This window comes from Oncorhynchus kisutch, linkage group LG10 (genome assembly GCF_002021735.2).
Source record: "Oncorhynchus kisutch isolate 150728-3 linkage group LG10, Okis_V2, whole genome shotgun sequence".
Lineage (NCBI taxonomy): Eukaryota > Metazoa > Chordata > Actinopteri > Salmoniformes > Salmonidae > Oncorhynchus > Oncorhynchus kisutch.
In genome coordinates this window covers 40659162-40673552 of record NC_034183.2, presented here as the reverse complement: position 1 = coordinate 40673552, position 14391 = coordinate 40659162, and the positions used below count along the sequence as shown (strand labels likewise).

At 45.2% G+C, this 14391-nt stretch overlaps 1 protein-coding gene across 4 annotated transcripts in view; it reads left to right on the top strand.

Annotated features, from left to right (window-relative positions):
* Nucleotides 1-14391, top strand: part of LOC109897537 (low-density lipoprotein receptor-related protein 8) — a 263445-nt gene that overhangs the window by 112536 nt on the left and 136518 nt on the right. For all 4 annotated transcript variants that reach the window (XM_031833689.1, XM_031833692.1, XM_031833688.1 and 1 more), the window contains exon 3: nt 13758-13880. In XM_031833689.1, coding sequence (XP_031689549.1) covers nt 13758-13880 — 123 coding nt within the window. The remainder of the gene's footprint in view (nt 1-13757; nt 13881-14391) is intronic.

The window sequence follows — 14391 nt, the reverse complement described above, 5'->3', positions numbered from 1 at the left end:
ACAGCTGTACTGTACAGATAAGTCATCCAAAGCCCTTTGACTTTATCAAACACGGCAGAAAGCTAACACTATATGATGCCCGTCTCCTCATTCATTCAGCCACTTACTTAGCTAACTAGCAAGTCATACCAAATGCACAGCTGGACTCACCAGCTCCCACTCTCTCCAGTTCTGCTATTTACAAACAAACACGTGACTGGCTCAACTGTTCTGGGGTACTACGGTAAGCTTCATAACGTCAAATAATGTGACAGGTGAAATGAAGAACGCAATCTGCTTTTTCTCCTAACGTATTGCACAAGTTGACAGCAGGTATTAACTTAACTGCAAATATTCAAATATATTGAAAAAGTTTTGACGTTATTAACGGTATCGGAAGAACCATTATGTGGCCCTTTTTCCAAACACGCCGGTTTACGATATATACGTTATACCGCCCCAATCCTATACCCATTCTACTCCACACACCCTCTCCATTCAACATCTCGCTCTGTGTATACTCCCCCTAAAGTGACTGCTTTAGGGGGAGAATGTCGGATGTCTTGAATAACAACAATAAGGAAGAAAGATGGAATGAAAAGGGAGAAAAACGTTGAAGGTGGAGTCGATGCCTGTGATTTCTAGGAGTCCAGCACGCACCAAGATACAGGGTGAAAGGAGATGAACCTTTATCAAGCAGCATTAGAAAGCTGTTGCGCTGACGGAACTGGCGTTAGTTAGCGTTAGGCTCTCTCAAAGCGCCTTACCTTCTTGCCTTCATTTTCCTTCCTGTTATCTGGCCGGGCCTTTTGAAATTTTGTTTTTAAGATGGGTTTATTTGCCTAAAGCGTGCGTGGGTGGAAGGCGAGCTTAGATAACACTTTAAGACCGTATTAGCATGTCTTATTAGAGAGTTGGGTGTTTTTCGCTCAGTCCAATGTTTCTCGTACACCTGGAGGATTGAATTGGCACTGTAAACTCACTCAGAGAGCAAAGGCTTGGGACACAAGTCTCTCATAAAGAGGTATAGGAAGACGTTCAGCATCAACAAGCTAACTCTCGTTTGAGATTGGCTCGTTTCCACCCTAAGGCTTGGGTTTCATCTGTTCAGAAGGGGAAGCTCAGAAATGCGAACTGGAGGTTCATTGTAAGTGTGGCTAGTTGAATTCTGCTCCAGGCTGAGGGGTGTTTGATGATCTCTACAGCTCTCTGCAGGCGTCCGATCTCACATCTCTGGCCCTTTGTAGTCCATCCATCCATAATCTATACATCACCCTGGGACTGTATACTATTGCATAGAGGACAGGGGCTGGTGCTTTTAGCCGTATTGCGGTGTTGAGGTATTTCACTGCTCTTACCACCATTTCTCTCTCATCCCTCTCATCATTCAGGAGCTAGACAGGTCTTTCATCTTCTGAACAGACCCCTTTCATACTGTGTCACTTTTCTATCGCCCGTCCCTCTTTCATACACACATGCACAAGTGCACATAGGCAGGCAGGCACGTAGGCAGGCAGGCACGCAGGCAGCCAGGCACGCACGCATGCACGCATAGTTTGTCTTTGGAATAACACGTTTCAGACCTGTACGCTCCACTGTTGTCCAAAGTTTTCCTTTCTTTAATCCCCCAGACAATTCCCTATATTTGCAAAGGTTTTATTATGAGTGAAAGGCTCTGGTTGGGCCGTGTCAAACAAAACCCAGCAGACTCTCTTGCTCCTTCAGGAGCGGATAATTCCTCTTGAAATCATACATTCGAGTGTCCTTATCCTGGATAATCTTTTGGCCCATCTCCACTCACGACAGAGAGGCTGCTTGCGTGCCCAGTTCTTTCTCCAGGAGGGAAATGTTCTGTTCTTCGCTGACCACGTCACCCTCCTTATCTACGAATCTAATGGGCCCCTCTTCTTTCACTCTCAGCTTCTCCCGGAACTCCTCAAAAACAGCCTCTGATCTGGTCTTTTGATCTGTTCTGAGTAACTCTTTGCTTGAGTGATATCAGTTTTTTTGCCCCTCATTTAACATTTTTTTTTATACCAACAATCCTGTTGTTAAGGTGAACTAAAACTGTAGCTACCTCTGTCTTCAGATCTTTCTGGGAATCTTTTACAGGCCTTTCCCCTCACAAATGAATCAGATGAGCCCATTGTCCATCACACAAAAGAGCTTCAGAGATGCTCCACGTTCACAACACTCATATCCTCTCCCTTTTTCCTCTCTTGCCCCTCTTTGTTCTCCCAGTTTGAGCTGGTTTGCCACATTCCTTATCAGCCTGCAGATTTGGAAATTTGCCCTCGGCGCAGCGTTCAGGCTTCTTTCAATGCATCTTTTGCAGAAGGTGTGCGTGCTGGCAGCTGAGAATCACAGGCTGAGTGAAGATCTCTGTGCAGATGGAACAGTGCAGGCGATCCGTCAGAGTTGGGGGAAGCTGTAGCCGTACTGGAGATGAGTATGTACGTCCTCACCGAAAGTCCAGAAAGAGAAAGTAAAAACCAAAAGCTGATCTGCGTTTCTCTTATTAAAAGGGTGTGTGGCACTGTGAATCCCCAGCGTCATTCAGCTAAGAACAAAATACACAATGTTGTTGTCAACATGGGAAACCGTTGTGACCGGGAAACTTACAGGTGTAGGATCTTAATTTGAGGATTTAAATGTTTAGTCCATAATGTTGCTTGTTTTAATCTGTTAGCTGGTCAAAATGAGGCTACTTGCAAAGTGAAATACTGTTAATATAACCGTGTTTTTGTGCAGGTTTAAGGTGAATTTATGTAAATCACGAAGCACACATACATTTCCTGCGGCGCAGGAAAACTCTCATCAACAAAAGACCCTACATCTGTAGAAACTTGAAAATTGAATGATTAAAATGTATATTGGCACTGCTTTGTTGCGTTGTCGCTCAGGGAGCATTGTGGCAAACAAACTTACTGAATAGAACCTTAAAGTTAAGGCATTATTTATTTATTTTTCCCAGGCCGAATTTCTTCTTTTTATCAATGTCAATTATGGCTTTTTGCTTTTGAAGATCTTCTCCATGGCCTTCCAAGTCGGTACGTAGGTTTCTATTGACCCAGGCTTCTTTGACCCCTTTCTCCACAATTTCGTGGTATCCAATTGGTAGTTACAGTCTTGTCTCATCGCTGCAACTCCCGTACGGACTCAGGAGAGGCGAAGGTTGAGAGCCATGCGTCCTCAACACAACCCAACCAAGCCACACTGCTTCTTGACACATCCAACCCGGTAGCCAGCCACACCAATGTGTCGGAGGAAACACCGTACGCCTAGCAACCAGGTCAGCGTGCACTGCGCCCTTCCCGCCACAGGAGTCGCTAGTGCGCGATGAGACAAGGATATTCCTGCCGACCAAACCCTCCCTAACCCGGACGACGCTAGGCCAATTGTGCACCACCCCATGGGCCTCCCGGTCGCGGCCGGCTGCGACAGAGCCTGGGCTCGAACCCAGAGTCTCTGGTGGCACAGCTAGCACTGCGGTGCAGTGCCTTAGACCAACCCGGGAGGCTGAAATGTTCATTTTTACCAGTTTTTTTCCTTCAAACTTTCTTTATGGCGTGAAATTATGATGTGTGGTCCGACTCTCTAGGAAACTTTGCAGTATTTAGTTTTTTATGTGTATTCGAATAAATTATGATTCCCTTAATCATTTTGAAGGTACGCCGGGGCACGTGATGTTATCAAGTAACTATAAAGCTCTACTCTACATTTAATTATAAATGCCTACTGCTTGTTAAATCTATTTATCAACTGTAAAATAATGTTTCTTTGCAGAACAAGAATGCCTGAATTACTTCGCTTTGATTTTCTAGTTGGCTGAATGCGTGCTCAATAAACTAAAGGAAAAATAGTAACACAATAAAATAACAATAACGAGGCTACAAGGGGTACTGGTACTGAGTCAATGTGCAGGGGTAAAGTCAAGGTCATTGAGGTAATATGTACAGAACCAGTCAACCTTGGACACACCTACTCATTCAAGGGTTTTTCTTTATGTAACTGAAGTTATCACAACTATGAAATAACACATATGGAGTCATGTAGTAACCAAAACAAATGACAATTTTCTTCGCTTCTCGCTCAAGGTGTTTGCGTCACCGATGTTGCACTGAATCCCAAGTAAAGCTGACTCTACCTTTGTCATCAGAATCTCCACTGGTTTGAATGTGTGTCAGATTGTGGTCTTTTCTCTCCTTACAGACCATACAGATCAGCTTTCTGTCAGTCTCACAGAACCGCTTCACTGTGTACATGGCACTCCTCATACCTCATCCAGTCTCAGCTGATCCTTCATCGTCCTGATTGGTCTGACCTGGAAGTTTGGAGGTCTGAGAGCTTCTTTGACTGGCAGATCCTCCTCTCTACCCCGCTTCTTCGCTGGTCCGACTCTCTAGGATACTATGCAGTATTTCGTTTTTTTATGTATTATTTCTTACACTGTTACCCCAGGAAATCTTAAGTCTTATTACATACAGCCGGAATAACTATTGGATATAAGAGCAATGTCAACTTACCAACATTATGACCAGGAATACAACTTTCCCGAAGCGGATCCTCTGTCTGGACCCAGGACAATCGATCGGATCCCAGTAGGTGACCCAAAACAACGGCGCCGCAGAAGGGGCAGACGGAGTGGTCTTCTGGTCAGGCTCCGTAGACAGGCACATCGCTCACAAGTATACTACTTGTCAATGTCCAGTCTCTTGACAACAAGGTAGATGAAATCCGAGCAAGGGTTGCCTTCCAGAGAGACATCAGAGATTGTAACATTCTCTGTTTCACGGAATCACGTTATCAGAGTAGGTACAGCCTCCCGGTTTCTTCATGCATGGCGCTGACAAAAACAAACATCTCTCTGGGAAGTAGAAGGGCGGGAGTGTATGCCTTATGTTTAACGAGTCGTGGTGTGATCATAACAACATACAGGAACTCTAGTCCTTTTGTTCACTTGACCTTAAATTCCTTACAATTGAATGCCAACCGCATTATCTACCAAGAGAATTCTCTTCGATTATAATCACAGCCTTGTATATGTGGAAACCACATATCCTGAGGCTGTATTTATTGTAGCTGAGGATTTTAACAAAGTCTGAAAAGAAGGCTCCCTAAATTTGATCAGCATATCGAATGCGTGACCCGGGCTGGCAGCATTTTGGATCATTGCTACTCTAACTTCTGCGACGCATACAAAGCCCTCCCTCGTCCTCCTTTCGGCAAATCTGACCTCGACTCAATTTTGTTGCTCCCAGCCTATAGACAGAAACTAAAACAGGAAACGCCTGTGCTCAGTTCTGTTCAACGCTGGTCCGACCAATCTGATTCCACGCTTCATGATTGCTTCGATCACATGGACTGGGATTTGTTCCGGATAGCCTCAGACAACAACATTGACGTATACGCTGATTCGTTGAGTGAGTTTATTAGCAAGTGTATCGGTGCATCGGTTGTACCCACGACTATTAAAACCTTCCCCAACCAAAAACCGTGGATTGATGGCAGCATTCGCGCAAAACTGAAAGCAGAAACCACTGCTTTTAATCATGGTAAGATGACCGGAAACATGACCGAATACAAATAGTGTAACTATTCCCTCCACAATGCCATCAAACAAGCTAAGCGTCAGTATAGAGACAAAGTAAAGTTCCAATTCAATGGCTCAAACATGAGACGAATGTGTCAGGGTCTACAGTCAATCACAGATTACAAAAAGAAAACCAGCCCCGTCGTGGACATCGAAGTCTTGCTCCCAGACAAATGAAACATCTTCTTTGCTCGCTTTGAGGACAATACAGTGCCACTGACACGGCCTGCTACCAAAACCTGCGGACTCTCCTTCACCGCAGCCAATGTGAGTAGAACATTTAAACGTGTTAACCCTCGCAAGGCTGCCGGCCCAGACGGCATCCCTAGCCGTGTCCTCAGAGCATGCGCAGACCAGCTTGCTGGTGTGTTTACGGACATATTCAATCAATCCCTATCCCAGTCTGCTGTTCCCACATGCTTCAAGAGGGCCACCATTGTTCCTGTACCCAAGAAAACTAAGGTAACAGAGCTAAACGACTACCGCCCCGTAGCACTCACTTCCGTCATCATGAAGTGATTTGAGAGACTAGTCAAGGATCATATAACCTCCACCCTACCTGACACCCTAGACCCACTCCAATTTGCTTACCGCCGTAATAGGTCCACAGACAACGCAATCACACTCCACACTGCCCTAACCCATCTAGACAAGAGGAATACCTATGTAAGAATGCTGGTCATCAATTACAGCTCAGCATTTAACACCATAGTACCCTCCAAACTCGCCTTTAAGCTCGAGACCTGGGTCTCGACCCCACCCTGTGCAACTGGGTCCTGGACTTTGACGGGCCTCCCCCAGGTGGTGAGGGTAGGAAATAACATCTCCACCCCGCTGATCCTCAATACTGGGGCCCAACAAGGGTGCGTTCTCAGCCCTCTCCTGTACTCCCTGTTCACCCATGACTGCGTGGCCATGCACGCCTCCAACTCAATCATCAAGTTTGCAGATGACACTACAGTGGTAGGCTTGATTACCAACAACGACGAGACTGCCTACAGGGAGGAGGTGAGGGCCCTCGGAGTGTGGTGCCAGGAAAATAACCTCACACTCAACGTCAACAAAACAAAGGAGATAATCGTGGACTTCAGGAAACAGCAGAGGGAGCACCCCCCTATCCACATCGACAGGACAGTAGTGGAGAAGGTGGAAAGTCTTAAGTTCCTTGGCGTACACATCACGGACAAGCTGAAATGGTCCACCCATACAGACAGCGTGGTGAAGAAGGCGCAACAGCGCTGAAGAGGCTGAAGAAATTTGTCTTGTCACCAAAAACACTCACAAACTTTTACAGGTGCACAATCGAAAGCATCCTGTGGGGCTGTATCACCGCCTGGTACGGCAACTGCTCTGCCTACAACCCTAAGGCTCTCCAGAGGGTAGTGAGGTCTACACAACGCATCACCGGGGGCAAACTACCTGCCCTCCAGGACACCTACACCACCCTATGTCACAGGAAGGCCAAAAAGATCATCAAGGACAACAACCACCCGAGTCAACGCCTGTTGACCCTGCTATCATTCAGAAGGCGAGGTCAGTACAGGTGCATCAAAGCTGGGACCGAGAGACTGAAAAACAGTTTCAGTGCCATCAGACTGTTAAACAGCCGTCAGTAACATTGATTGGCAGCTGCCAACAATCTCTTGCCACTTTAATTATTTAAAATTGGGTGTAGTAAGTGTGTCACTAGTCACTTCAAACAATGCCACTTTATATAATGTTTACATACCCTACATTACTCATCTCATATGTATATATGTACCCTATGCCATCTACTGCAACTTGCCTATGCCGCACGGCCATCGCTCATCCATATATTTATTTGTACATTTTCTTATTAATTCCTTTACACTTGTGTGTATAAGGTAGTTGTGAAATTGTTAGATTACTTGTTAGATATTACTGCATGGTCGGAACTAGAAGCACAAGCATTTCTCGACACCTTTGATTTGATTTGATTAGTCAGTTGCACAACTGAATGCATTCATCTGAAATGTGTCTTTCACATTTAACCCGACCACTCTGCATCAAAGAGGTGGATTGTGTGAGTACGACCTCACTGAGAGAGAAAGCAAAGAAAGGCTGTCCTTAAAGCATACTCAACCTAGTTTAACTCTTGGCAAATTCATTGGATTTTTTGCTTTATCAAATGGGGCGGGGCTCTGTTTATGCCACATCTCAAGATGCTGGACGTATCCTTCCATCTGGTAATGGACCTGGCTCGTCTTATCACACAGTGAGCACATAAAGGATTGTCTACCTCAGCCTTTCAATACAGCTTATCAACACCTATTATCAGCCATATATATGTCATAGGGTGTCATAGGGTGTCAAAGGGTGCCATAGGGTGCCATAGGGTGTCATAGGGTGTCATAGGGTGCCATAGGGTGCCATAGGGTGCCATAGGGTGTCATAGGGTGCCATTTCGGGTGCAGCGCTAAACAAAAACAGGGCAATCACACCAAACAAGGTTTAATGTTTCCCCTTCATTGTTATTGTAGTGTCGTGGCAATACATTACATTGTCTCCTTCCCTGTGATGGTGAGAACACGTTTTGAGGGGTAAATGGAGTGTGGAAATTGAATGACTCCGAGCTTCCTGACCTTCACCTGTTTCCTCTGCTCCTCTGTCGCTTCATCCCAATTCACATGCCTGTGTTGTTACGGCGACGTGGCAGATTCCTTAGAGGTGTCGCGGGGGCTCGGTAAACATCCCAGGTCACCCGAGTCAGTCAGTAATCATGGTGGCCCCTGGAGCGTGTCATTGGGAGAATGCCGGTAGCTCCGAGAGGAGCTTCCTGTCTTCTCTCAGCTGATCAGGGAAAGGGGGTGGGCCTACAGGATAATTAATAGGAACCACAGCGGGAATTGGAAAAATAATAGCTGTTCTGGTTGGTCTGAGACAAGGCTGTGTGATGTGCGTGTGTGAGCGCGTACTTGCGGGTGTTACTTGTTTGTGGATATATTGTATGTATTCCGCTCATGGACTCACACCCTTTACAGTGAGTTTAAGGTATATGGATGGCATTCTCATGACATGTCTCAGCTGGCGAAGGAGGGCAACGTGTATTTGTGTATTTATTTGTGTCTGCAACTCTGTCCACATTCCAGGGGGATGTGTGTGTATACATAATTGTTTGCATTTGTTTGGTGTTTGTTTGTGGATGTGCACGCGTTTGCCACTTCTGTGTGGCACAGGGGATCTTCATGCATAAGTCATAAATCAACAAATCCTTGAGGCAGCTGTGGTGAATGGGCAAGATTACTGTGTGCCACAACACACACACACACACACACACACACAACACAGCGCTGGGAGATGAATGAACAAAAATCAACAGCGCACAAGTCCCTCGGAATGCCACTGCACCACATGGCACTGCCAGCCCAATCACTGGAGACACTAAACTCACACCAATTCAACAAACATCTGGCAGTCCTTCAAGCTAACATTTCCTTTTCTTGGGATAATTAAAAGCATATTGTGGTGGGCTACAATGGTTTAACCCTCCCTTAAAGCAGTTTGAAGGTGGGTGGGGGAGGTAATGAGAAATTCCTACTATTCTTTCCATGGATTATTTGCTCTTTTGTCCTTGAGATAAGAAAGGACGAGAGGGAGGGATGGAGAGAGGGTGGGAGAGATTGTGGGTGATTGATAGGTCTGCCGTTGCTCTGTTTCCTTAGTCCCCCTCACCCCATTGGAGTGTTCTCCCACCCCTATACATCCTTAGGCACCCTACTACCCACTCTCCCCACTCTCCGTACCCCTATATGTCCCTCCAATCATCCCATCTGGGGATCATTGTCCTGTTGAAAAACAAATGGTAGTCCCACTAAGAGAAAACCAGATGGGATGGCGTATCGCTGCAGCCATGCTGGTTAAGTGTGCCTTGAATTCTAAATAAATCACAGACAGTGTCAACAGCAAAGCACCATCACACCTCCTCCTCCATGCTTCACGGTGGGAACCACACATGCGGAGATCATCCGTTCACCTACTCTGCATCTCACAAAGACACGGTGGTTGGAAGCAAAGATCTCAAATTTGGACTCATCAGACCAAAGGACTGATCTCCACTGTTCTAATGTCCATTGCTCCTGTTTCTTGGCCCAAGCAAGTAACTTCTTCTTATTGGTGTCGTTTAGTAGTGTTTTCTTTGCAGAAATTCGACCATGAAGGCCTGATTCACACAGTCTCCTCTGGACAGTTGATGTTGAAATGTGTCTGTTACTTGAACTCTGTGAAGCATTTTTTTGGGCTGCAATTTCTGAGGCTGGTAACTCAAATGAACTTATACTCCGCAGTAGAGGTAACTCAGGGCCTTCTTTTCTTGTAGCGGACCTCATGAGAGCCAGTTACATCATAGCGCTTTATGGTTTTTGCGACTGTAGAAGTTCTTGATTTTTTTCCGTATTGACTGACCTTCGTGTCTTAATGTAATGATAGACTACATTTGCACACACTGTATATATATTTTTTTCCATTGTGTTATTGATTGTACATTTGTTTATGCCATTTGTAACTCTGTGTTGTTTTTGTCGCCCTGCTTTGCTTTATCTTGGCCAGACCGCAGTTGTAAATGAAATCTTGGCCTACCTGGTTAAATAAAGGTGAAATAAAAAAAATACATATGTGGACACCACTTCAAATTAGTGGGTTCGGCTATTTCAGCCCCACCCATTGCTGACAGGTGTATAAAATCGAGCACACCGCCATGCAATCTCCATAGACAAACATTGGCAGTACAATGGCATTACTGAGCTCAAGTGACTTTCAACATCTCACTGTCATAGGATGCCACCTTTCCAACAAGTCAGTTCGTCAAATATCTGATCTGCTAGAGCTGCCACACTCAACTGTAAGTGGTGTTATTGTGAAGTGGAAACGTCTAGGAGCAACAACGGCTCAGCCGAGACGTGGTAGGCCACACTGAAGCGCGTAGCTCATAAAAATCATCCTCAATTGCAACACTCACTACTGAGTTCCAAACTGCCTCTGGAAGCAACGTCAGCAGAAGAACTGTTTGACGGGAGCTTCATGAAATGGGTTTCCATTGCCGAGCAGCCGCACACAAGCCTAAGATCACCATCCGTAATGCAAAGCGTTTACTGGAGGGTTGTTGAGCTCGCCACCATTGAACTCTGGAGCAGTGGAAACGAGTTCTCTGGAGTGCTTAATCACGCTTCTCTATCTGGCAGTCCGACGGACAAATCTGGGTTAGGTGGAAGCAAGGAGAACGCTACCTGCCTGAATGCATAGTGCCAACTGTGAAGTTTGGTGGAGGAGGAGTAATAGTCTGGGGCTGTTTTTATGGTTCGGGCTAGGCCCCTTAGTTCCAGTGAAGGGACATTTTAACGCTACAGCAAGCAATGATATTCTAGATGATTCTGTGCTTCCAACTTTGTGACAGTTTGGTGCAGGCCCTTTCCTGTTTCAGCATGAAAATGCCCCCATGCACAAAGCGAGGTCCATACAGAAATGGTCTGTCGAGATCCATGTTGAAGAACTTGACTGGCCAAGACCTCAACCCCATCAAACACCTTTGGGATGAATTTGAATGCCGGCTGCGAGCCAGGCCGAATCGGCCAACTTCAGTGCCCGGCCTCACTAATGCTCAATGTTCTATCTTCTAGTGGAAAGCCTTCCCAGAAGAGTGGAGGCTGTTATAGCAGTAAAGTTGGCACCAACTCCATATTAATGCCCATGATTATGGAATGAGATTTTCAACGAGTGTCCACATACATTTGGTCTTGTATGTGTGGAGTGGGAGACTGGCTGTGGAGATGGAAGGGAGTTAGATGAATTCCCAGATAAAATAATAAGAGACTGGAGGGGATTTGTGTTCAGTGACACACACATGATATTGCGATCACAAACACACACACACGCACACACACACCGGGAGGGGATTTGTTGAGTCTACAGGGATGTGTAATTCCATTACACAGGACCTCTGTGGATGTAGCTTCTTCCTCTGCAATCCTCACAGCCATGTACTTTGGACTTTGGAGTTCTTTTTAACTGCTTGAAAATTGTATCATAGAATCTGGGTGTTTTTGTTATAGCCATCAGTTAAATACTTCTACTTTATGTCCCATTATAATGGAGACTCTTGTCCTCATCCATTAGAAGATGTTGGTAGGACTTTTAGGGACTTCCCCATTGTGTTGCTCAAATGTACGTAGTTCGGTCCTTAAGCTGTTCTTGTCTATTAACGTTCATGGGTCATTCCATGAAATGAGTGCCTTTTGCGTACCTTTGATATTTTAAGTAGAAATTGTGCACCAATTGAATTGTAAAATCCTGTTATGTCAAATGAAGTTCCCCTTTAATATAGAACTCAAGGAGAATTCGATCATTCAAAATTCAGCATTTTGACATGTCCCTCCGTCGACCCTGTGTCACTTCTAGGAAGATTTTAACCCACTTAAAGTTTCACTATTATTTATATAATTCATGTGATTAGTGATTCATTTACGTCTGTCCATCATTTTAAGGTCAACCATGTTATGTGAACTGGACTCTCATTTTAATATGGTGAAATAATTCTTATTTTCAATTTTTGTTCAAAAGAAGCTTTGAATGTTTAATAATGGTTCTAGTCTTTTTGGCAATTTTCTGGTATTTTGTGGTGGAAAACTGAGTTGAGTATAACCCTGTTAACCATAGATAGACAGCCTTGAAATGTTTGAAAAAAAGAAGAAGCTTGCATTCAATTGCCACGACAAGCGTCCATTCCCCTTGTCACAAGCCAATTTATGGCTGATTTAAGAAGAAACCCTGTTACTGTCAACCCTTTTACTATATTTGGCACTTAATAGGCACTTAATAATAATAATAGCCATTTTGTAATTTCACGTCTTGCGATGGTTAAACAATTTTTTTATGTGTTCATTATGACAAAATGTTAAAATTAGGTGAAACCAAAAGTTTTTTGGGGGACTAAGTTACACTTCTCAAGAAGCACCAAATTGGTGGAACGACCCTATTATGCCATGTTCTATGTGGACCCTAGGAAGAGTAGCTGCTGCTTTCGCAAAAGCTAATGGGGATCCTAATAAAATACCAATTACCAAATGTGTTAGGTGGTGTATTAGGAGTTGTTTGTGACTTCTCTGTACTTTCCAGCATGTCAGGCAGTAACCTAGCAGGTAATGACGCGAGGGCTGTCAGGTGTAATGGTCCGAATCCGACATGTTTTGTTTCACTACACTATCTTCCTGTTGTGTTATGAGTCCCTGGTGGGGGCATCATTCATATGCAGTGATTTGAACCCCCCAGTCTGGCCACCCAAGGTAGGCTACATCACATAAACAATAGGCTAACAAGCCTCTAGTCTACTCAGCCAGACTGGGCTAGGCCGTAGCAATCATCACACTCCACTACAGTGATTCTGATTAGTGCTACAGTACAATAACCTACATGAGATGTAAGTCAATGTAGTTGACATTTTTAGGCTAAAATCTTTAGCCTAACTAGCCTCTCCCCAGCCAGGCAAGGCTAAACCCCTAGCGATCCCCCTCACACTCCACTGCAGTGATTCTGACTAGCCTAGCACACCACTAATTTACATTTTAGGCTAGTGTCGACGGGTGGGCACAACACTGTTTAAACCAAGGCATGTAAATGAGGAAGAGAACAGGACAGTTAGTCCCGGTGTGTGTTGTTCATCAGGCTAGTGGAGCGAGGCATTGTTCTCTCTCTCACATGAGGTGAGTGCTTTCTCTTGTTCAGAACTCTCCCGGTCAAGAAGAAGGAGCTTTAGCTCTCCCTGTGACACGCTCAAGCGCTCCAATTTTCCCCGGGCTGCTCTGCTCTGCTCGGAGAGAGTGACTGGAGAATGGGGTTAGATGGGTTATGAGACTGGTCATCTAAGAACAGTCTGCCCTTGCTGCAATCTCTGGGTACTGAGACAAATTAGACAGATTTGGGAGGGTATATGGGTATATGAACTCAAGCTTGCATCTGGACACTTTTTGTGTAGTTTGCCTATTACATAGTGGACCTGATTGTAAACCGACCTTGAGGTTTTCATCATTTGTTTGAAGCGACACTCCATTTCACTTAGCTTGTGTTGTGTATTTGACTTAGAATGTTAATCTGATCTCGCTCTCTCCTTCCCTCTCTCTCTCTCTCTCTCTCTCTCTCTCTCTCTCCTTCCCTATCTCTCTCTCTCTCTGAGCAGCAAAGAAGACATGTGCCACCACAGACTTTGCGTGTGAGAACGGCCAGTGTGTTCCCCAGCGTTGGCGCTGTGACGGAGAGCCGGAGTGTGCCGACGGATCAGACGAGGCCGACGCTACATGCAGTGAGTTCAGACGCTCTCTTTCCCGTACTGTTGCGTAGATGTGTATGGAGGAATGGATGCATGGGGATGGATGAACAAGAAAAAAAACAAATGGGCCTTCAGGACACCTCCAACACACTCACATGCCCACGCCACACACCACACACATCCTGGCATCCAGAGGAACATTGCCTCCAGCTCAGTGGCAAATGAGGTACGAGGAAGCTGCGGGTTGGAAAACCAAATCAGCCAGCCAGCAGCCCACAGTGTGTTTTCTACTCGTCTCCGTTCCAGAGCAGTAAGCCTGAACTGCATTGTGGGTACCTTATTTAGCCCCGTCACATTTGAACCGCTGCACCACCAATTCCCGCCTCATTTCTAAAAATGAACGTGTTTCCTTCCCTTACCTCTGGAAATCAGATTGACGTTTTCTGTGTTTTTTTTCACAGAGCTTTTTTCACCAAAGACACACAGTCTGCACTAGAGGTCAACCAATTATGATTTTTCAACGCTGATACTGATACCGATTATT